The 22,849-nt window shown below is 41.0% G+C and overlaps 1 protein-coding gene across 3 annotated transcripts; it reads left to right on the forward strand.

The window, feature by feature from the left end:
- The first annotated feature begins 2,769 nt into the window (after positions 1-2,769).
- Positions 2,770-21,112, forward strand: tmem255a (transmembrane protein 255A). Of its 3 annotated transcripts, none has more exons than XM_080901852.1 (10): positions 2,770-3,073; positions 7,944-8,086; positions 8,604-8,666; positions 14,217-14,306; positions 17,220-17,285; positions 17,434-17,519; positions 17,678-17,749; positions 18,078-18,240; positions 18,340-18,486; positions 18,718-21,112. In XM_080901852.1, the coding sequence occupies exons 1-10, from the start codon at positions 3,016-3,018 to the stop codon at positions 18,859-18,861; spliced, it is 1,032 nt and encodes a 343-aa protein (XP_080757978.1). In that variant the 5' UTR covers positions 2,770-3,015; the 3' UTR covers positions 18,862-21,112. The 3 variants fall into 3 exon arrangements, with proteins under 3 accessions (XP_080757978.1, XP_080757976.1, XP_080757977.1); XM_080901850.1 differs by lacking the exon at positions 2,770-3,073 and adding an exon at positions 7,696-7,808 and having other exon boundaries at positions 18,072-18,240; XM_080901851.1 differs by lacking the exon at positions 2,770-3,073 and adding an exon at positions 7,696-7,808.
- Positions 21,113-22,849: the final 1,737 nt, after the last annotated feature.

Raw genomic sequence — 22,849 nt, forward strand, 5'->3', positions numbered from 1 at the left:
GCATCATTTACCGTGCTCCTCTAGCCCTTCCATCAAAGTTCGATTATAGCCCATTTTTCAGGATCAGCTGGTCTTTTGGGGGTTTCATCTTTGGATACAGGTATGTAGAAATTCGTTTTAATGTGTTGAGACTTACATTGAGAGTTGTTATAGTCTGATCGTGATGTCTGTGGATCTGGTGCATTTCACTTGGTATGTGTTTGGCTGCCCAGTAGTCGTTGGTGAGTAATTGCAGTTTACTCCCCTGCTGCTGTTTGTTTAGGTTTTATTGTATTTTATTCTAGTTTTTAGGGTAATACATTGAAATATACAGTGGTTTCTAGTTCAAGTGAGTTGCCTGGTCTTTTCATTGTTGATTACTTTTTCTTTTTTAGTAAAGCAGAAGGTCTTTTTTGAGAAGCTGCGGGCACCTTTGGGGAGGTCCTCTCTCCTCATTTGTGAATAAAAGCACTGGGTGTAAGGGACACCGCTATGTTTGTCCAATTAGGACGTGGCAACTTATATCATGTGTTGCTTTAGCTGAGCTGCTATTTTTCCACTGTGTTTTAGAAATTTATTGAAAGAAACCAAGTCTGAGTGCTTTTGTGATAAATTGTAATTAAGGTCCACTTGAGTAGGGGAGACCGGGGATAGTTGTAACATTTTTGACATTTCTGTCTGTAAATTGGAGCTCTTTTAAGGTAGTGGATTCAAAATGTAATGCAAAGTATTTACATGTCTCTGCTATTAAATAGTGCAGCTATTTTCTCTGCAGCACAATTACCCATTGCATGGTATGGTCTCAAACACAAAGAGTGAAATGTTACAATTAACCCCATAGTCTGGGTTAGTTGTAACATATCCCGGGGTGAAATGTAACACAATGAAATAAGGGTACTAACAAAATATTAACATGTAATCTTTATTTATTCAACACATGAATGCACTTAGAGCCATTTATGTAGCTGTGTGTGTGTGTGACAGAATGCAGAAATCGAACTTTTGAACATATTCCAACCCCCCAAAAAAGACAAATTCTGGAATTTTCTGCAACTGAATATTTCATTAATTTTGGTTGGTCTTCCTTGAGTTTGGCCTCTTTGGCTCAGTGGGCATTATAACCTACAACTCTTGCACCAATTTTGAACATAACAATGAAGCTGAAAAAATGTAGTTGTTCACCAGCATCGCAATTGAATTACTTTTTATCATACCTTGGTGTGGTTTGCAAAGTGCTTCAGAAAGATGAGGAAATCTGTTTCTTGCACCCATCCTGATTTATTTCCACTACCAGTACTTCCTACTGGTCTGCACAATGTATGTGTGGGAACACAAACAGTGGAGGAATTGTGTTGCCAATGGCATTAACCGCATATACAAATGTGACCAGTGAATCTCTCTCTGCTGATGTCGTTGCCCCAACTTGTTTAATATAAGTTAAAGTAATAGTGTGGTAACATCTGCATTATTGTTACAACTAACCCAGACTGTTGCTGTTACAACTGACCCAGACTCCTATAGCCATGAACTAGCTAACATTACAGCCAACAGCTAAAACACTAGCTCTAAAGACCTACACAGAATATATCCCCATAGACATACAAATAACATAATTTAAGTTTGATGAGTTTAACTGCAAAGCAGATAATGCTATTAGAAATTGAAATAAAGTAGAAAAACTTACTTTTTGGCATACAAATTACTTTTTTTCATGTTAAATTGTCTGTGTTTGACAAAATGTGCTGATTTTTCACATGTGATAGCAGAACTGAATTGGGCATGTACAGGATGAGTCACATCATTTGAAACTTAGCCCTGATTGGAGAAATTGGCAGTGTTACAACTGACCCACGTTACAACTATCCCCGGTCTCCCCTACATTTCCAGGGATGGAATTCCCAGGTGGCTTTTTTTAAGTTGGTCTTTCTTCCAGTCCTCTTTCAGCTGTTCCTCCAACCCGCCACACTAGAAGAAAAACAGCTCCTGTTCATGATACTTCTGAGATTTCCTCACATTTCGACATGCACTCAAAAGCATCCCTGTGAATAAATGATTAACAGTTTCCCAGAACGTCTCGCAGTTCTTGAACGCAACGCTGTAGTTGTGACGGTTGGTGGCGCTCGCTGCGCGTCCTGAGGCTCACTAAACACCAAGGTGATACTTTTTTATGAGCTTCTCTAGAAGTGTGAATTTAAATCTTCGTAATATCAAACAAAATTTAAAAAAAAGATTTAAAACCCTTTTAAACTCAATTTGTCACAAAACAGGCGCTCAGTAGGATGTTTAATCCCTGTTTTCGGTGATAATTCACTGTCTAAGGAGCTTGGAAAGAAAAGCGTCTGGACTTCTTTGAGTTGCTTGAAGACGTTTCACCTTCATCCGAGAAGCTTCTTCGTTAATTCACTCTCATACCTCCTATTTATTTGTAATTTCTATTAAATCAACATCATTTTTGAAACTTCAGTCTTAATCTGAAAGGTTCAATTAGACAGATTTTTAATTTAAGTTGCCCTGAGGCTTGTAGTTGCTCCTCTTGATATCAGTTTATATATTTCAGCAAATAAACTAGCAGCAGCTGGTAAGCAAAACAGATCCACGCTAACCGGTTTGCGAGTGTAACGCAAAGTAACGAATATTACTATTTAAATAGTAACGGCTTCCAGAGTAGCTGCTTTTCGGTCGGTGTGTGTGTGTGTGTGTGTGTGTGTGTGTGTGTGTGTGTGTGTGTGTGTGTGTGTGTGTGACATGCGCACATACAACCAGCAGCAGCACCAGCGACCTGCTGTCCGACACCGACACGGCGAGAGGACGGACGCCGAGCGAGGTCTCCGCAGCCGCGGGGATGTAAATGAGACGGGCCCGGGCTTCAGCGGGACGGAGGACAGCTCGTCAGAGAATGCCCCAGCTCGTCCACCGTTAGCCCTCAGATTTACATCACCCAGCACTGAGTCGTGATTGTTTAATATTTATATATATTTATTTATTTATTTTTATTTGGAAGAGGATTGGACTTCGGTAAAACGTCCTCCAGCCAGCATGCCCCCTCCTCAGAGCCTCCAATCCAGCGGTCTGACCCTCTCAGAGACGAGCATTGGTAGGTGTGCGAGCAAGGTCAGCGGCGTGTCTGCAGCAGGTTTTTCTGTCAATTAAAACCCGTTAAACTGACTTACACTGCGGGGATTTTCTCATGCGTCTTTTACCTCTTCCGTAACACCCAGGTGAGCCTTAAAATGCTCATCCACACCTGTTATTTACATCGGATGAGAGAAATGAAATCGTTTTATGATTTTCTCTCATGTCTTTTAAAAGCAGCCTGAAACACTCGTTGCATCACCGGGCAGACTATTTTTTCCTCTCCCAGGCCGCAGCGCGTCACTGCAGGTGCGGCGGCGCTGAGTAACCAGAGCAGCCTGGAGGTTTGGCTCCGATGGCTGCTGGCTGCCGCACACCCATTTCTTCTTCGTGTTCTTCTTCTCTCTTTCTTTGTCAGCTGGATGCCGGGCAGCTACCATGAAAAATAAATCGATTAAACGATCAAATACCGCGAGAAAAAAAGTCGCGGGAATATATTTGGCAATGCGGGTAATTCTCATCAGATGGCAGCACATCGTTGATTATTCAAACAATAGAAGTTTGCCTTGGAGTTTGTTTGTTTGGTTTGTTTGTTTTTTGAAATCCCTGTAAGGCATGTTGGGCAGGGGCGTTTCTAGGACATTGTTTCATAAAGTGGCACCTTACTCAAAGACATTTGATCAGAAATAAATAGAAAGTGAAGAGTTTATGAAACATTTATTTAATACAAAAACAAGCATTTAAAGTTTCAAATGAGACTACATAAGTAAAAAAAAAAAAAGGCATAATCCTACCTCAATAATAACGTAAAGTATGCTTAAGCTACCTAAACGTTTCTCCTTAGTTAACAGAAAATTTTCCATTTTCTTGTTACTTTTGGCTTTTTTATACAGAATTTTAAGTTAAATTAAATAAACCTTGAATCATTTATATTAGATCTGCCATTCAAAAACTAGCACCATGTATCACTTTTAATTTGAAAATCTTCTGTGGCCCACCCAAACCTTTAAATCCATTTCTGTTCTTCTGGTGATTCACTGGATTTCTTTTGGTATTTGGTAGCCACCATACAATTTCCCTCCACAAGCTAATGATCAGTAGAAAAACTGTGCTAGATCAAAACCTGGCCTGATAAAGTTAGACTGACTTTATGTATTAATCTATTTTTTTCTTTTATTAATTTTTAATCCTTTCGATTGTAAACATTTAATGATTGAAATTTAATGGTAATTATATGATCTCTGCCGCAGCCTTTTTGTGTCCCGTGTGTTTGTGCAAATGAGTCCAATTAAAAGTATCAGTTTGACAAGAAACAAAAAATATCAGCCTAGTCGGTTTTAAATGTGGTAAAGGTTTAATAAAACAACAAGTCCAGTTTAGTTATCAATCCTCTTCTTTTTTCTTCAGCTACATTCAGGAATAAAACCCTCAGAGTTCCAGCCTCTTTGGAACTCCATCTATGCATCCTTTTTCTAAACTGTTTAAGAGTCTCTTTAAAAACTGTTTGGGTTTTTTCCCCCAAAAAAGAGAAAAAGCAGAAAAATTGTGATGCTGAGTTTTCTCATTTTAAAGGTAACATCTTCTAGTTTCTGAAACTGTGCCATTTTATCATGTGTCAGCAGCAAAACCCAGGCCTCACCCTAGCACCAGCTGAATGGTAACATGTTAATCTTGTGCTGGGTGAACTGTTCTGATGGCAGCACCAAGTTTCTCATGGTCATTTCACTCCTTCTGTTGCCTGCTGGAAAAGTAGTTTTCTCACAGTAGAACTGTTATTTTAACTCTAAGCTCTGCAAACTCACACATGTATTTCTGGCTCATTAATCTCAGAGGCCGCGTCCTTCTCTACGCAGGCACCATGGAGACAGAAATGAACTGTAGCCATATGTTTTAGTCACACAAGCTCAGTGTGCTTTCTTGTTTATCTCCAGGTTGGAGCATCAGTATTCAGCAGCAGACTTGACCTTGACATGTTCATGTATTGATAAAACTGAGTGTGGAAGTGACTCGGCTTAATCTAAAATGGGCTGTGACCACAGAATAAATCACCGAGGATATAGAAAGAGCGGTTTTGTGCAACCACAGACTGAAACAAATGCACGAGAGTAGATATTGAAGACTGCATCTTAACTTACCAGCCACTGCCTCTCTCTGCCATTCTCCTTTCTTACATTGATGAGGTTTGGCTTTAGCAAATTAAAGGAATATCACCTTAGAGTATTTGACCGTTGAAGGCTGATCTTTGGCACATTGATGTACATATTATTTATAGTTTATGGTCATCTCTTCAATGCTGCAGGTGCTCAAGCTCTTTATTGATCCACCCTGTTGGAATACGTGTAGAACGTGCTTTGGCCCTGTCCTTCACTGAAAAAAGCAAATCACTTTTATAGATGTCATTTGTTGCTCTGAAATTTGTAGATATTGCTCAGCATTAACGGCACATTAACACATGATAGCATTTGAACTTTTACCAATAATAAGTGGGCTGGTCCCGCTCCTCTTCAGTCCAGCGGATACAGGGTCTAAGCTTTATTTTGATTGGATGGACCACAGGACAGTTTTCCATTTTGGCTGAGTCCATATTGGGTGAACTGGATCCTGTCACTGTTTTTTATTTGCATTTAGAGGTTTAACTTTCATTTGTTGAATGTTGTGCAGAGTTCAGGCAAGAGTTTAGACAGAGAGCAGCTTCAGTGGCGTGCGAACCTGCCAAGGAAGTGTCTGGTGTATCCTCTAAACAGATGAAAGAGAACTAGGAGATTCGATCGTGGAATCAGGAAGTATAAGACAGTATTTGTAGGAAGAGGTTTGAAAAGTCAAGGAGATGAAGAAAGTAGATGGGAGTATGGGAAAAGGCTTATAGTGAGTTTATGAGAGGCAGAACACTAAGGAAGGAATGATTTGGCTAGGCTGAGAGCTTGAGCTGATAAGAATGCGCAGCAGGTTCAGGTGGTTAAGGATAGAGATGGAAATGTGCTAACCAATCTTGGAGAGTGAGAATATGCCAGAGAAATAGATTTTTAAGAACAAAAGTGATGTGCAGAGCTGCAGTGATCATAGAGGTGATAATCTTCAGTGATCTTCAGTATGGCTTTGTGCTGAGAACGAGCACTGCAGATGCAGTGTTTTAACAATTGTTGCACTGTGTCTTTGTGGGTCTAGAGAAAGCATATGATGGGGTGCTAAGAGAGGAACTGTGGTACTGAAGAAGGAAGTCAGGAGTCGCAGAGACGTATGTGAGGGTGGTGCTTCGATTGAGTCAAAGTAGGCCTTGGCTCTAAACCCCTTCTTGTTTGCAGTGATGATGGACATGCAGGCGTCTCCATGGACTATGATGTTTTCAGACAACATTGTGATCTGTAGTGAGAATAAGGAGCAGGCGGAAGAGAGCCTGGAGAGTGGAGGTATGCCCTGGAGAGAAGAGGAATGAAAGCCAGTAGAAGCAAGACAGAACAGATGTGTGTGAATGAGAAGGAGACAGGGGTTTCAGTCACACTGCAAAGAGTAAGGGTAGTGAAAGTGACAAGTTTAAATACCTGACGTCAACCAGCTAAATCAATGGACCGTGCACGAGAGAGGTGAAGAAGAGACCGCAGGCAGGGTGGAGTGAGTGGAGACAAGAATCTGAACATATCACTTGTAGGTGCTGACGTTAAGAAAAAATCTTTTTTAACCATAGTAGTAAATTTTTCCTAATTTTTAGGTAAGAATTGAATCATTAACTGGGCTAAATTGAAACTCAGTCAGGTCCCTGTGAATATTTCAAACATTCACACATGCAGCAGCTCTTCAGATACTTCAGGTTTTATCACTTCCTCAGAGACACATCAACAGAAGTGCCCACTAATGGTCAAAGCGAGGGCGGCAGAATACTAAGGAACAGTCACGAGTCCCTTTGTGGTTTTTCTCAATTGCTTTCACCCATTATCTCAAAACATTTGCAAAGTTCTCGTTCAGAATTATCAGCGCTTATTTGATGATTCACAAAAATATACAGAAAACCTGCAAGTTAAGGAGGTAATTCTATCAAATTTCTTTTAAGTCACTGAATAAGTCATTGCTGCTAAAAGGGATGAATCCCTCCGACATTGGGTAAAGTAGTCATTTTGCCAGAATGGATGAAGAAATGTGTTGCTTCAGCTGTTGTTCCTTGAAAGCTGTGTCCTTGTTTTCTCTGAAACGGAATATTTACTGTTTCAAATTGTTATGTTTGAGTAGAACTGATGGCCTTTGTGTATCAAATTGAATACTTTTCAGATGCTGGCATCAGGAGCAGGTAGTTTTAATTCTTAGTCTGTGAAGAAAAAAACTATGTAGGCTATAAACTAAAAAGATTTACATTTCCAGAAATGGCTATGCAGTACAGGACAATGTAGTTAATTTAGCAGAGTAAGAAAGGCTCTTCTCACCTTAAGCCACATGAAAGCATGGCTTAGGTTTGCAAAGTTGCATCTGAACAAACCACAAGACTTCTGACAGAGACCAGAGTGTTTGGCCATTACCCGCTGTGCCACACTAGAGAAACCCAAACACAGCATACCAGCAAAAACGCCTCATACCAGCTGTCAGGCAAAGTGGTGGAGGGTTGGTGAGTCCACCATGAACTCCCCTGGATACCAAAGTATTTTAGAGTCAAATGTGAAGGCGTCAGTCTGATAGCTAAAGCATGGCTGAAACCGGGTCATGCAACAGGACTGTGATCCAAGAACAGCAGCAAATCTACAAACGAACGTCTAAAAAAGAAAAGAATCAAGGTGTTACAATGGCTTATTCAAAGTCCAGACCTGAACCTGCATGAAATGCTGTGGCAGGACCATATGAGAGCTGAAGCAAATGCCTGAATCTCTTTACTGCTTGTGCCAGTGTTCATGTTTACTTATTTCTTCTAGGATCCTTTAAGAGAAGAAAGAGGAAATCCATAATTGTGACGGTGATGCTGCTCATTGTGTCTGTGCTCATCCTCATCTTCGGCCTGGCAGCGACTACCAGGACACAGAACATCACGGTGGGCGGCTACTACTCAGGAGTCATTGTGAGTACACATTCGCACCGGCGCCTACCATCGACAGACGCGGCCCAGCAGGCCTGTTCTCTCTTAGGCTGCATGATAAGTGAAGTCGCTGTGCTTCCAGCACACTCGCCACTGCTCACTAGCCCTGATAAACCTCATCACCGAAGGTCTTTGAGCTGTAAATATTACCCACATTTATTATTTAGCATCACTGTCATTATCCACTGAATGAGGTAATATGTTTCAATCTCTAAACCTGTTCGTCACAGTACTTGGCTTTTAGCATTCTCGCTTACATAAATGGTTACTGTAGAGCAGGTTACGCCACGTTAGTCCGATTGATAAATTAATAAAACATATTGGAATTTACTTACAAAGCGAGCATCATAAGATAAAGAGAAATCACAACAACTGTACGATTATGATAAGTATTATTAATACTTGATATATCAGACTTGTGCTGAGCTTGCACTGTGCAATCAAGATTCTGAAATCAAAGCTAGATAAATGCCCTAACAGCTGTTTTCTCTCCTTTCAGCTGGGCTTTGGCTCTTTTCTGGGAATTATCGGCGCTCATTTGATAGAGAACAAGAGGCAGATGGTAAGAGGATTTATATTACCTCTGTGCACTGAGATCTCTTTCAGTGCTTCGTGTCACCTCATCTCAACATCACTGATATTAAACTGAATATTAGTCCCAGTTACCCTGCAGCAGACAAAGCAGTTTGATTATGGGAGCTGCAGTCCCACTCATCCCGAGGAGCTTCATGTGTTGAGTATCGGACAAACTATCCTGAATTTCGGAGTCGGGGTTACGCAGCCTGAAATAGAAATAGGGTGTAAGTGGAGGAAGACAGATGTCCGTGCAGGAATGTGGGGAAGGAAACTTCAGATGAGCGGAGCAGGTGGGAGGAGCCGGGCAGGCTCTGTCAGAGCTGGAGTTAAGAATGTGTTTGTGTCGTGACACTTTTTCCCATCATGCAACAGCATTTAGATGCCTGGAGTTCCAGTCAGCAGGCGTGTGTGTTGAATGAGCCCTGGCACATTACACCACACTCTTGTTTACCACCATAAAATCTCATTACACAGAACATGTGCTGACATTATTTATAGCGTGACTAGTTAGTGACGTTGTAACTGCACTGGTATTAGTTGTCTACATTCATGCACTGCTTTTATTCTGTTTATTTTAACTGTCATGGTGGGTGCACGAGGAGCTGCTTGTGGTCCAAGCTTCCTCTCGGTTCGTAGAGCGAGGTTACTGAGTTCAGCTACAGTATGTTGCCAAAAGCATTTGCGTGTCTGGCTTCACACGCATGAACTTGAGTGACATCCCGTTCTTGATCCATAGAGTTAATATGATGTCACCCTTTGCAGCTTTAACAGCTTCAACTCTTCTGGGAAGACTTTCCACAAGGTTTAGGAGCATTTATGGGAATTTTTTTACCATTCGTCCAGAAGTACATTTGTGAGGTCAGACTGATTAATTCATCCATAAGGTCTGTTTGAGGTCAGGACTCTGTGTAGGCTAGTCAAGTTCTTCAACACCAAATTTGTTCTCTTTGTGCACTGGTGCGCAGTCCTTTCACTGCAACTAAGGCTACGTTCACACTGCAGGTCTTAATGCTCAATTCCGATTTTTTGATCAAATCCAATTTTTTGTCTGCTTGTTCACACTCCAAATAAAATGCGACAGCAAACGCGCTCTAGTGTGAACCTCAAAGCGCCCCGCTTGCACAAACGAAGAAGACGTCACACAACGCGCTCTGTTTAGACCCAGACCAAACAGTATTGTTTGACTGATGGCCCTTAATATAAAGACTTATTTCGGACTTTACATTTCCCAATTTTGCTTTAAGTTATAAAGTTATTTTGTTATTTACATTTGGCCTAATAATGATCCTTATTGCTGTTTTAGAGGAGCGGTGCTTCAAAGGATAGCTGCAGATTTCTGTCAGAATCTGCTGATTATACAGTACAAATAAAATGTTCACGTTTCTCCAACGTTGTCTTCCCAACAGTTTCACTGACATCTACACTGGATGGCCAGGAAGCGTTCACGATGTCTTCTACGGTGCTGATAATTGGCGTCTGTCTTGTGTCAGTGACGTAAAAGACAGATTTAATGCAACATGACCATCAAACAGCAGTCGCTTTCTAAAACATCGGATACGTATCGGATTCAGTACCACATACGAAAGTGACCCAGATCGGATTTGAAAATATTGGATTTGTGCCGTTCACACTGTCAGACCATGATCAGATATGCATATATGTCTCGGATATGCATCGGGTCGCATAGGGTCAAAAATGTCTGATTTGATGCACTTTCGCCTGCAGTGTGAACGTAGCCTAAGGGGCTGAGCCCAGTTCCTGAAAAACAACCCCACTACATATTTCCCCCTCCACCAAACTTACACTTGGCACAGTGCAGTCAGACAAGCAGTCCTGGCAAACATCAAACTCAGACTCATCCATCGAGAAGTGTGACTCGTCACCCCAGAACACACCTCCAGTGCTCTAGTGCAGCATAGAGTCACCACTGCATCTGATGCTTTGCATTGTGCTTGGTGATGTATGGCTTGGATGCAGCTGCTTCGCCATGAATCCCATTCCATGAAGCTCTCTACTCAATGTTCTTGAGCCAATTTGAAGGCCGCGTGAAGTTTGGAGGTCTGCAGCGACTGACTGCAGAAAGTTGGTGACCTCTGCGCGCTATGCCCCCAAGCATCCGCTGACCCCGCTCTGTGATTTCTTGCTGTCTTGCAACTGTAACCACATAATTTCCTCAGGGATTAATAAAGTATTCCGATTCTGATTTTACATGGCCCACTTTGTGCTGAGTCGTTGTTATGAGTTTTTATTGAAGAATCCTTGAATTATTTAACATATTTTATACTTAAAACGGAAAGAAAGAGAGTAACTCATCCGATGTATTTTTTTTAACCACTTAGCGAGCATACTCTATCGCCCATGTTGCAAGAGGAAAGTATATCCTAGACAGCTGCTATGAGAGGGGCTCTAGGCTTAGATTCCCACATTAGTATTACAGAATTTGAAATGTTAAGCAGACTTATAACTACTACTACATAGCCCCAAACAAATTTTGTTTGTAGGGTTACCCTTTTAAAGGGAGTATAGTGTTTGTTCGGGGAGGCCGCAAAGTCAAACTCAGCCGCAGTCTTGACATCGCCGGCCCACAACAGCTGGTGCCTAAGCTGATATCTTTTTATGCATTCAATTGGCAAATCCCATATAGAGCACACTATTTAAGCTGCTTTAACCTTCCCACAGTTGCTGTGCACTGCCAGCCACTTTGCAACGCACCTCTACCTCAGCTCGTTCTTTTATTGTGTGCCTGATTTTAACCAGCACAGTATCTGTTTTCACTGATGCCTGGTCTTGTCTGTGCCTTACGCTGTCCATGTATGCATGTGGGAAGGGCAGAGAGGTCAAATATAAATAACTGCAGATGGAAAAACAGTCGTCTTTTGACCACGGTTGTCCTGACTGAACTGACCTGCTAAAATAATTATAAAAATATCACAGAGTCTGTGGTGACATATCAAAATGGGTCAAATTTCCAGCGACACTTGCAGTATATAGAGCAGCTTCACTGCTTGGCTGACACGTTTCATTGGGGCTGTGAAGTGACGTCTGAGTAGAAAAGTAAAGCGCTAATTACTGATACTCACAGTGAGAAATATGTGAAGTATTAAGTGTTCATTTAAAAACCTTCCGATCAGTCGTTGTGATATGACCTGTGAAGAAGCAGACTTCAGTAAGGGCATGTTCCTTATTCGTATACATATAGCTGCAGTGTGAGACCGATATCCAACACCATCAGATGATTCCCAAAAAGAATGCAATGTCCACATGTACAAATGCAATAACAAACTTCCTCAAAGTACAGCACTCAAACTACAATTTAAAGACATAGGTCAGAATTCTTTTTAGATGTCTTTAATTTTCTGTCTTTAACTGAGTTTTGTCAGGTCTAATAAGCCCCAGTGTCATTTCTTCAGCTGTAACTTTGAGGCATCAAATAGCAAAAGAAACCAAAAAAATTACAAAAAGACAAATTTTTTTTCAGATTCAAAGGAGCTTGGAAAGAAAAGCGTCTGGACTTCTTTAAGTTGCTTGAAGACGTTTCACCTCTCATCCGAGAAGCTTCTTCAGTTCTAAGGTCAAATGGTGGAGAGTCCCAGATTTAAACCTAGTGGGAGTTTCCCCCCACAGAGGGACAAAAGGACCCCCTGATGATCCTCTAATCGCCTGAGCCAAGGTGGGAAACTGGGTGTGGGTCCCAATCAGCCAGAGTTTCGGGTGAGCTCATTGTGAAACCTGGCCCCACCTTATCATGCGAATTCCTTAGCGCATGGCACAACATAGAAGAGCCACCTCCACAGGACAAGACTCAGCAGTTCATCTGCATCTAAAGGTCAAAGGTCACTCTTTCGAGGATGCCAATGTTCACATTTTGGACAGAGAGGACAGATGGTTTGAAAGAGGAGTGAAAGAAGCATCTATGTCCACTGTGAGCGACCATCTTTGAACAGAGGCGGGGCTTACGACACCAACTGTCTGCCATCTATAATCCAGTTTTGAGTTCCCTCCCCAGATGCCTTAACCCCATTTGACCTTAGAACTGAAGAAGCTTCTCGGATGAGAGGTGAAACGTCTTCAAGCAACTTAAAGAAGTCCAGACGCTTTTCTTTCCAAGCTCCTTAGACTACGATGGCCTGGATGATTGAGGACCTTCACAGACTTTTTTTCAGATTGTTTTTACTGACCTTAAAGGACAGTTTGAAAGTGACCATTTATGTGGTTCTTTCTATATGTTGAGAATACACACCTGAGACATAGTTTCCAAGTTACTGAGGCTTTTTGTCAGTTTTCAACCAATACATCATTAAGTTGTCCTTGAAGAATTTGGTGGCTGTAAGCCAAATCTTATTTAAATTTTCATTATGAGAATTCATTCAAAACTTTTCCAGCTATCATGCTTACAGACAGAATGACACGCACACAAATGCTACTAAAAACATTAACTCTTTGGTGGTTTTTAAATGTGATTGTTAAAGCTGACCAATCATCCTTTTTTTACTCTCTGACATATATAACAAGACAGTCTCATAGCAGTTTGTGATAACAGCTGACCTACTCATCCATGTTTCTGCAGACATAAATTGTCCATCCTTCTTACCGTGTTCCTGAACACAATTTTTTTGGCTGCCATGTTGACACTTCCCCTCTGAAGAGTGTGGACAAAAATGTAACATTTCATATTCATTAACAAATCGATGGCTTTTTCCTGTGTATTTCACATTCTGCTATGAGACGAGGCTGTTTACGTACTCTACATATTGGTCAATTCCACAAAGTGATAGATAATGAGGTCACATAAGTGGTGCATGTGAGCTAAACGCTCAGGCTTCAGTTTGCTCTGAACATTTAGTTCCCTTTTTTCTACTATTGGATTTTTATGATTATAAAAGAAAGAAGGCTTCCCCTTAGTATGGTGATCTCAGGGATACAGCTCTGGGTGTGAGCACAGGAGGTCTGCCCACCTTCTGTGTGTGAGGGGCAGCCAATCAGAGAATAGGCAGCATAAAAAAAGAGGGGTGGGGGGACTTCAGAGTTTCTGCACAAGGTACACAAGAGATTAGTTTGAACTTTGACTCATGAAAAGCTACTTTAGTAATCTCCAAGAACAACCACGTCCACTTTTAAAAGGTCAGAGGAGCTTCAGCCTTTCAATCTGGACTCAGATCTGATTGTGGAAACTGTACCTCAAGCTGCTCAGTCTGTGGTGTCACTTCACACTCCCTCCCTCCACTGTGGTGGGGCGGCTCCAGAGGAGTGGGGTGATGTGTAACCGAATACTGGCTGTGTTTCACCGAAGACTGAAAAGAGAAGAGGTCTGTGGATGGGTTTAGGTAAAGGGTTGCACTGCGAGTGCTAGATGTTTCCACTAACTGGATCTGAACTGTACTTCTGCACACTGATATACATGAGTGTACTGCAATTTCAGCTGGTTTAAGGCCACTGGTGAGAAAAGAAAATGAGAATGATGCACGTTTATGTTAAGATTTACCCTTCTATTGAAAACCCAAATATGAAGCTCGGGCCTCTCCATCTTCTTCCACAGTTAGTGGCATCCATTGTCTTCATCAGCTTTGGAGTGGTGGCTGCCTTCTGCTGTGCCATCGTCGATGGAGTATTTGCAGCGAGGCACATTGTAAGTATCACAAAAGCTTATTTAACTTATCCTGTAAATTTAGATCATTCTAATTACACACTAATAACGGGCTTCTTATTGGGCGCCAGGCTACATTAGACGCATCCCCTCCTCGACGTCCTGCTCACATCTTTCAGGCTGGGGTAGCTGCCACACCCTTCTTGTGAGACAGAAGGGTGTCTCACAAGATGATTTATTTTGTGGTAGAAGACTGTTATTCTCCATGATGCAAAGCACAGAAAACAACAAGTAACCACTAATGCATTCTTAAAACAATTATGCTGAAGTAAGTTAGGGCAGTGTGAAAAGGGAGATTCCCATTAGCAGGTTTTCGTTCGCCACTAATGGCGTCAGTGAAGTGGAACATTTTCCTTTCAAACAGCATTTGGTACACTAGACTCTGAAGAGGCGCACTGTTGAATCAAGTGAATTTAGGAGCATTAATTGAGGAGCATGGTCGTTAAACTTAGCTATTTTTGCTATATTTGGTAGCAGTTTTAAACCACACGTTCATTTTTTGTTCTTTGAGGACACAGAAAGTGAAAGCACAGTCTTGATTTTTACAGCTGATTGAATGTCAGTGTTATTTGTGATATTAATGATTTTCATCTGAAGTGCTTGCTCAAAAAGGCTCTTGTTTGCATCAGAGAACAGTGAGGTCAGTTTTATTCTTATTGATTTGGTAATACATAAAAGCTCCTTTTTATCGTAGCGTATACTGAACGATCCAGAGTATGCTACACAGTGTCATCAAGTGGCTGGTTGGCTGTTTTCTGTATTTGCACGTGCAGTCACAACTTCAAACTTGGCCTGAGAGTTAACGTCGGCTGTCTGACCCGACATTCACTTGAAGGATCATCACTTGTGATTGATGAGAGCAGTCTTCAGTTCTCACCTTCTTGCAACTTTCTCCTGTTTTCTAAAAAGAAATTCAAATAAACGCACCTGGATCAGAGTGCTAGTAGTGTTGCACTGGTCCCCAAGGAGACACCTCATATAAAATGTTTGCTGGTATGTGTGTTTTTATTATTAAACTGTAATAATGAGTAGGGACATAGTTGTTAGTAATTAAATATAAAAGTAGTGAGGGTTTACAGATATAATCTCAGCATAATCTTAGTATATATTTAAGTATGCTGAGTGTTTCCTCTGAAACGTCTGTCATTCTTCCAGGGTTGTTTTTGTTTTTTTAAACTTTAAAATAACTTGAACAGGGGAAAAATTATGTAAATAAACCATAAAACTCAATATGGCCTGATCACATTTTGCTGTCCTCGTCAAACTTTCAAAGTAGATTTATTTTTGACCCCAGTATTTTTTCTTTCCCAGTAAAAAACAAAGTCAGACCAAATATACGTTTCCCAGGGCCATAAAATAAACTGACCCAAGCAGTGTTACTTTTGGACGCCTGGTCATGTAGCGATAATTCACCCTGACGATTTTACCTTTGTGCATTTTCTGAAGAAACTGCAGCGTGAACGCTTAAATCTGAATGTATGAGCTGAAATGAAATAATTGATGAATTTTAAGTTAAAAAGTTTGAAGGAGATAAAGAAAAAAAATGAATTTTTAACCTGAAAACAAAAGTGCTGAACTGCTAAAAGCTGACGTTCACACAGAAGAAGAATGTCCAAAAAAGGAGAATTTAACGGTGTTTGAATGGTTTTTCTAAGTTGAATGGTTTTGAAGGAGTTAGATGCCAAAAACGTACGGAAAAGAAAATAATAAAGAATAGAAGAACAATACTGTGAATGCTTTTCAAGCATTCCCACTAGAAATGGTCCACATGTTTGATTTAGCAAAGATTTTAGACCAGATGTCCATCTTAATATAGCATTCCATGTGGGATGTAGGTAAGGAGGACATGTTACAGAGGGGGATGCTAGAGATGAAGGCAAAATGATGCTGTCAGGCAGATTTGGGGTCACTATCCAGAAACAAAAAAAAAGACAAAACAAAGGAAAAAGTGCAAGCTTTGGTGACCAGAGAGGAAACATGGAACAAATGAAGAAGCAGCATGTAGTAGAATGTGAAAAAGAAGTGAGAAAATGTGAAAAAATCCATATTTGAGTTTTTTAGGGAGAGGGGACACAGAGGGGGGAAAGGAACATAGAGCCCACGAGATGACTGGCAAAATAAGACAGGAAGTAACAAAACATGACAACACCTATACTGAGAGAGACTTAACAGGACCCAGGAAACACAGGGCAGGCTCATAAAAGCTATGAGACAAAAACAAAACACCTAAAGCAAAATACTTATAGAAAATAGACATTAACTGAATCTCAAGGACTAAATTGTAACCAGTAACTTAAAACTCCACCTGAAGAAGAATAAACTCAAAGCTACTGTGGGGATCACTAAAGGAAGCAGCTGAAAGAAGACAAATTTTACAAAATAAAGCTTTAAAACATGTAAGACAGAATTATGTAAAATCTCTCCTGTTAAAATGGTAGCTGGTTATATTAAACTGGCCCAAAGTTTTTTATAAAATGGTCTGTTTATGTGCATGTAATCCCTGTGAGCCTGAAGACGGCTGTAGAAGCTCAGTTTCTGACAGTTTTTTCTACCCTTTGTTGCTGTATGATGTAAAAGAGATAGGATATCCTTAATCCCCGCCCACCTGCTTTTTCAAATCTTTTGCTTACGAGAAGCAGCCAATCAGAACAAAGTTGGTTTAAATGGATGGAAAAGTCTTGTTTCACAGAGTGTATGAATTGAGGCCCCTTAGATAAATTAGCTTTTTTTTTGTTTTGTTTTTTGCTTTTCTTTAACTTCCCAACATGGAGCTGGAAATGTCCATAGCAGGTCTAATATAAAACGTTATTATTAATTTTAGTTGGCAAACAAAATAAGACTATTCCAGCATTTTCATATTCATCAGTTCTTTCTTTTATGCCGTTTCTTCTGCAGGACCTCAGGCCTCTGTACGCGGGCCGCTGTGCTTATCACACCAGTGACACGGCGTCTGAGCATGATGTAAGAAAGACATTTAACTCATATTCAATGAGCCATTAAATGCTGTCTGTCAGTGTGATCATTATTTGTATAGGCTTGAATTGTTGGGGGGCTGAATAATCCATGCAGGCTCAACGAGAAGAGACATAAGCTAATTTTTGCACTTCAGGTGCCATGTCATACAGCAGGCATATCCTGTAACCTGCGAGTGAAGAGCAACACCTGCTACTGCTGCGACCTCTACAACTGCGGGAAGTGAGTATGCCGAGGGGGTCGAGCACCCTCAGAACCTGTGCCTACTCGCTATGCAGTGTTTATATTTTGATGTGCGCTCCTGTGTCATTTTAATTTGCACTGCAGCAGTGATTGTATCAGACCAGGATGTTTCTTTTCTTTTTTAACCTTTGTTTCAGAGAACATCCTCTTATGGGACCTCAGAATAAAGATGTTTTGAAAAAGTTTAAGAAATCATCCATGATTTGGAAGTAGGTCCCTTTTTTCTAGGCTATTAATGCCCAGTATTGATCAACTCGGTCTTGTCTTGTCTTATTTTATTTTTTAAGAAAACATCATAGAAATGTGTTGTAGGTTGTCATTTCCTCTGCATGTTTGTGTGTCACCAACCTCAATCCGTGTCTCCTCCCAGCTTTCCAGCAGCAACCTCTGAATGTTTATAACCATAAATCAACCCCAGTTTTGTTTTTCTGTGTCTTGTTTATGTAGGTGCATCTTTAAAAACTACTAAACACTGTCAGTGATTTTTCTGGCTTGACTATAAGCTTTCACCCTCTCTGTTTTACCCCACTGGCCTAGCCGTGTTGAGTTAATGGGAGGCTACCATGAATATACAGATGTGAAAAGCTGCCAGGACGTCATACACCTCTACCACCTCTTGTGGTCGGCTACGATCCTCAACATCGTGGCCCTCTTCCTGGGCATCATTACTGCAGCAGTGCTGGGAGGCTTCAAAGACATGGTGCGTGCACTGAACGAGCATGTCAGATTTATCAGTAGCCGCTTCTCTGTAATCGCAGCTCTCTAACTGTTACATCAATGCACTCTGTTGCTTCATCAGACACCTGCTCCTGCCTCAGAGAGCACATCTGAACCAGAGGCCATCACAGCTCCAGTCCCTTCAGAGATTCCCCCGCCCGTCACGTCTCTCAACCCATATTACAACACCGCCCCCTGCCTGCCACCGTACTCGGCCTACGACCTGCAGGTATGCAGCTGCTTTAAAGGTGCAGTTGAGAAGTGTGTGCTTCTAATTATTTATGGACAACAGTCAAGCTCTTTATCAGGAAATTTGTGTTAGTAGGATCTAATGACGATTGTTTCTAGGGTTACCAATTGGATCCATATAAAGTATCTCATGGTCCTCACGCATTTGATGCCAGCATACAATAGCTCAAAGCATATATATATTGTAATAAATGTTTTCCTTTATTCGCAGGGCTCCTATGTGTTCCCTGACTCTTCAGGCCTGTCAGACGATTCCCAGTCTGGAGCCAGCCACCTCTGGCCTACAATGATCCCTCCACGCTACTCCCCTCCTCACAACCTTCCAGATGAGAAGCCCCCACCATACAGCCCGTAAGACAGCTGCGAGAAAAGGAAACACCTGAAACATCATCGGGTGTTTGCACAGTTCCTCTGGACTTTTCTTCATAATCCTTCAGAAGAGTGTTGAAGAAAAAGAGGCGAGGAAGGGGAGGAGAGCCACAGAGCACACTAACTTTGACTTCAGCCCAAGGCGAGGGAGAAAGCATTCGTCTCCCCGGGCACCGCTCACACTCTTCTGGCCTGCACTGTGTGTGTTTGTGCACATGCACATCGAGAGAGACAACCTGGTCAAAGCCAGGACTGTTTACACATCTATCTGCCTTATGCAACGTAAACAGACTTCCAGTGTTAGATGTATTCTGTAAAAGGACAAAACGACAGAGCTCATGCTTTACATTCACCTCTCTTTTGCAGAAACTGTAAATGCTTCCTCCATCAAGATGGAGATCCCGTCCTCACTGGGAGGATGAGTACAGCTACATGTGCAAGGTCGACGTTGAGCTAGGTGAAAGCTTTGGCATATTTCTTAAAATCTGAATCAGCTAGATAATTCCAAACTTAAAAATTGTAGGCCCGGGCGTTTGTTTCTGTAGCAGTCAATAGTGTCCCTGTGCATTATTACAGGCAGAGTTAGCAGAACTGGAGGTATTACATGCTCATAATGTATGTGCAGCAGTATAATATGCAGTTAGGCCTAGCATATACAAACAGACCAAGATTCCTATTTATCAAATCTTCACGTTATGTTTAAGAATATCCTGATCAGTGTGTGGCAAACTTTGCAGAGCAGCATTAATGAAGAAATAAGCTATTGTACCTACAGTAGTTGTTGAGGATAATCAGATACCAGTTACACTCCAAACCTCATTTACTGTGTTTCCACTAACAGCAGCAAAGCAGGTAAGCATCATATATGTGTCTCTCTCTTTGTCAAGTAGCAGTAGTAGCACGTTTGTGTCAGAAGGGTCATTCCATATAAAATCAGTCAAACCTGATCCACCGAATCTGCTGAGGGTTTGTTGTGCAGACAAAGAAAAATAAGTGAAATCCATCTTCAAGAAGCAAAAAAGGTCCAGCGTGATCATTTCAGTAGATTAGACAGAATCTAAAATTATCAGACACCTACCAAAGGCTGCAACTTCACAGGTGTTATACAACACTAGATGTCAGTTTTCAAACATAAGGAATCACGGCTAGAGGCTGAGGCTGAGAACTAAATGGAGGGAAAAATGAAACGTTTCATAAGCTATTACCTGTTTGAAATCCTACAAAGTGATATGACCATTTAAAAGTTACCCACAATGCATTTTTGAGGTTTTCTCCAACGAATTCTCAGAAAACATCCAGGATACCAACAACACTTGTTTCTGTTCCTCGCGTGCAATTTGAACTGGAGCTATCACATGATACTGATTAGGTATATTGATTATAAAGAAATAGATCAGACCAAAAATGTAAATTTAGCTTTGGATCCTGTACTGAAATTTCACCTGGTTAGCTCCAGTACTTAAGAAGTGAAATAATAAGCCCATCTAAGAATACAAATGTGAGTGTGGCCATCATTAAAGCCTGTGGTCGATAGCAATCAGTTTGCAAGTTTAAGTCTACTTGAATTCATTTACACAAAACCAAACACTCAGCAGTTAATGGTTATAGATAGAAACGTGTGGCATACAGTAACCAATTAATATACACATTAAAATGTTTATAGATTATTGTAATATGCACAACTAAAATAATTGAATTGGCAGATTCATAAAATCTAATTTAATCTTCTAGGACAGACTGCTTGCAGATACAATGACCAATAAGCCTCCATGCCTGTACGCCATTTTCAGTCTCTATTAGCCTTCCCACATAACAAAATCCCCAGCACATGACACATATGCTGACATTCATGTATATATATATTTTTTGTTGTTGAGTTTTTAGTGGCTCAGCACCCGTTAATCCGATTTTTCGTTCACTTAAAAAGCGCCAGTTTTTCGACCTGCCCTCATGTACGTTAATCTGAACATTTTATAGTACAAAGGAAACATTTCCCCTGAAGTTATTGTGCACATTAAACTATCCTCTTCTTAAGGGGTTCAGGTTGGAGCCTCACTCTGGTTTTTCTTTTTCTATGGAATGACCCAGGAGTTTGTGAGGCTCAGTGTGAACAGTCAGTGCTGGATTCGCTGATATGAAACCTCGTCAATGTCCAAGAAAGCAGTCACTGTCAGCTTTGATCACGGCTTTTCCAAATTTAAACTGCACATTCTTCTTCGTCACGTCATTAAAACTTGTTTTATGTAACTCACATAGTGCTGTTTCTTTTTTTATCTACTCGGTGTTGGTTACCTCTCCAGTAGGTCACAGGAGCAAAGGAGGAACTTCTGCCACAGCTTCACCTATTTTGAGGTGCATGGAGTAAGATGTAAAATTTTCAAGAGGTCAAACAACACCGGTAGCACCTCTACTACATATGAGGCAGATTATATTTTTTTTCTGCTTCATACTTCTGTAATTGTATATTTTCTGACGTGATAAAGGAAACCAGCAGTTGTTTTACACACTAATGCTGGAGGTTTGACATCTTTTGCACTATGGTGCTATGTATTCGTGGTTTGCAGGGGATAAAATTACCCCCTGTAATTTTTCATTTTTAGGTCACTGTGAGTTTAGGTCATTGTGAACAACTGCTGAGTGGTTTGCTATTAATTTGGTACACACGTCCCCCATACTGATCAATTGTATTCAGTGCTCTGAACTTAACTTCCTAAAGCGGACGTTACACTCGGTTCCACCTTTATAGTTGTTAGACGCAACTAGAGCAGCTGTACATGGTTAACACTTCAAAAGATTTGTCTTACAATGTGTGTGACAAACTGAAAAACTAAGCTCACTCTTAATGCTTCCATCAAAATTAAGAGGGTAAGTAGTAAATAATCAGCAAGTCTGGTGAGGTTTTGGCACCTTGCAGGTCTGGAGCATTCAGATGAGTGTTACCATAACGCCACAATCTCCCCAGGAGTGGACATCCCAGCAAATTTACCCCAAGGTCAGAGCATGCAATGTTCAGAGAAAGTGCAAAAACCCCGGAGCTACATCTCAGACAGGCCTCATTTAGCATGCTAAATGTTAAAAGTCCAGGACAGTGCAAGGACCTTATAACAGCTGTCAAGCCCGATGGTGGAGTGATGACTTGAGCTCATCTTACAGCCACAGGACCTGGGCACCTTGCAGTCATTGAATCAACCATGAATTTCTCTGTACAGCGTGGTATTCTAATGTAAGGCCATCTGTCTGACAGCTAGAGCTTAGCCCAAATTGGGGAATGCAGCTGGACAATGATCCCAAGCACAGCAGCAAATTTGAATGGCAATGGCCCAGTCAAAGTCCAGACCTCAATGCTGTCGTGGAACCTTAAGAGAGTCGTGAATGTGTGCAAACCTCCGTGAAGTGAAGAAACAATAAAGAAGAAAAGGGTAAAATTCCTCCACGATGTGAGAGACTGATAAAGTCATACAGAAAGCGAAAACAAGTTATTGCTGTTAGAGATGGTTCTACGGGCTAATGAAACATGGGGTTTACTTTCTCAAGCAAAACCTTCATGGTTTAAAAAAAAAAAGAAAAAAAAAAAAGACTGTGGTAAATTTAAATGTTCCCCACTGGTTTTGTTGGAATAAAAATGCTAAATCACACCCCAGAAAACATTTTTACAGGTGAACCAAAAGAAAATAAACCTTTATAACAAGATTTAAAGCCAAAGTCCTCACACAGCTGAGCTGCTAACCTTTCAGTACAAAAACAACAAGTAAATACACTCCCTTTTGAGCAAAACTACAGGATTTATCCATAAAACACTGTAGAATACATGCTACAAACTAGAAATGTGCAGTAGCACAAACAAGAAATAAACAGGCGCTGTTCTGTTTCTATACTGGCAGTGTGACCAATTTAAACTATGAGAAATGTTAACCTGCTGTCAAGAGCCCAAACTGGAGTGTAGCAAGCACAAAAACACACCACACATCACATAC

Source organism: Rhamphochromis sp. 'chilingali', assembly GCF_963969265.1.
Source record: "Rhamphochromis sp. 'chilingali' genome assembly, chromosome: 13".
Taxonomy (NCBI): Eukaryota; Metazoa; Chordata; class Actinopteri; order Cichliformes; family Cichlidae; genus Rhamphochromis; species Rhamphochromis sp. 'chilingali'.

Bases quoted from the DNA above. Each gene is read 5' to 3' on its own strand.
- tmem255a (XM_080901850.1), top strand. From the start codon at position 7,721: ATGGCTGAAACCGGGTCATGCAACAGGACTGTGATCCAAGAACAGCAG. The intron at 14,307-17,219 runs GTAAGTATCACA...TTTCTTCTGCAG, and splicing joins TATTTGCAGCGAGGCACATT to GACCTCAGGCCTCTGTACGC. The intron at 17,750-18,071 runs GTAGGTCCCTTT...TTTACCCCACTG, and splicing joins AAATCATCCATGATTTGGAA to GCCTAGCCGTGTTGAGTTAA.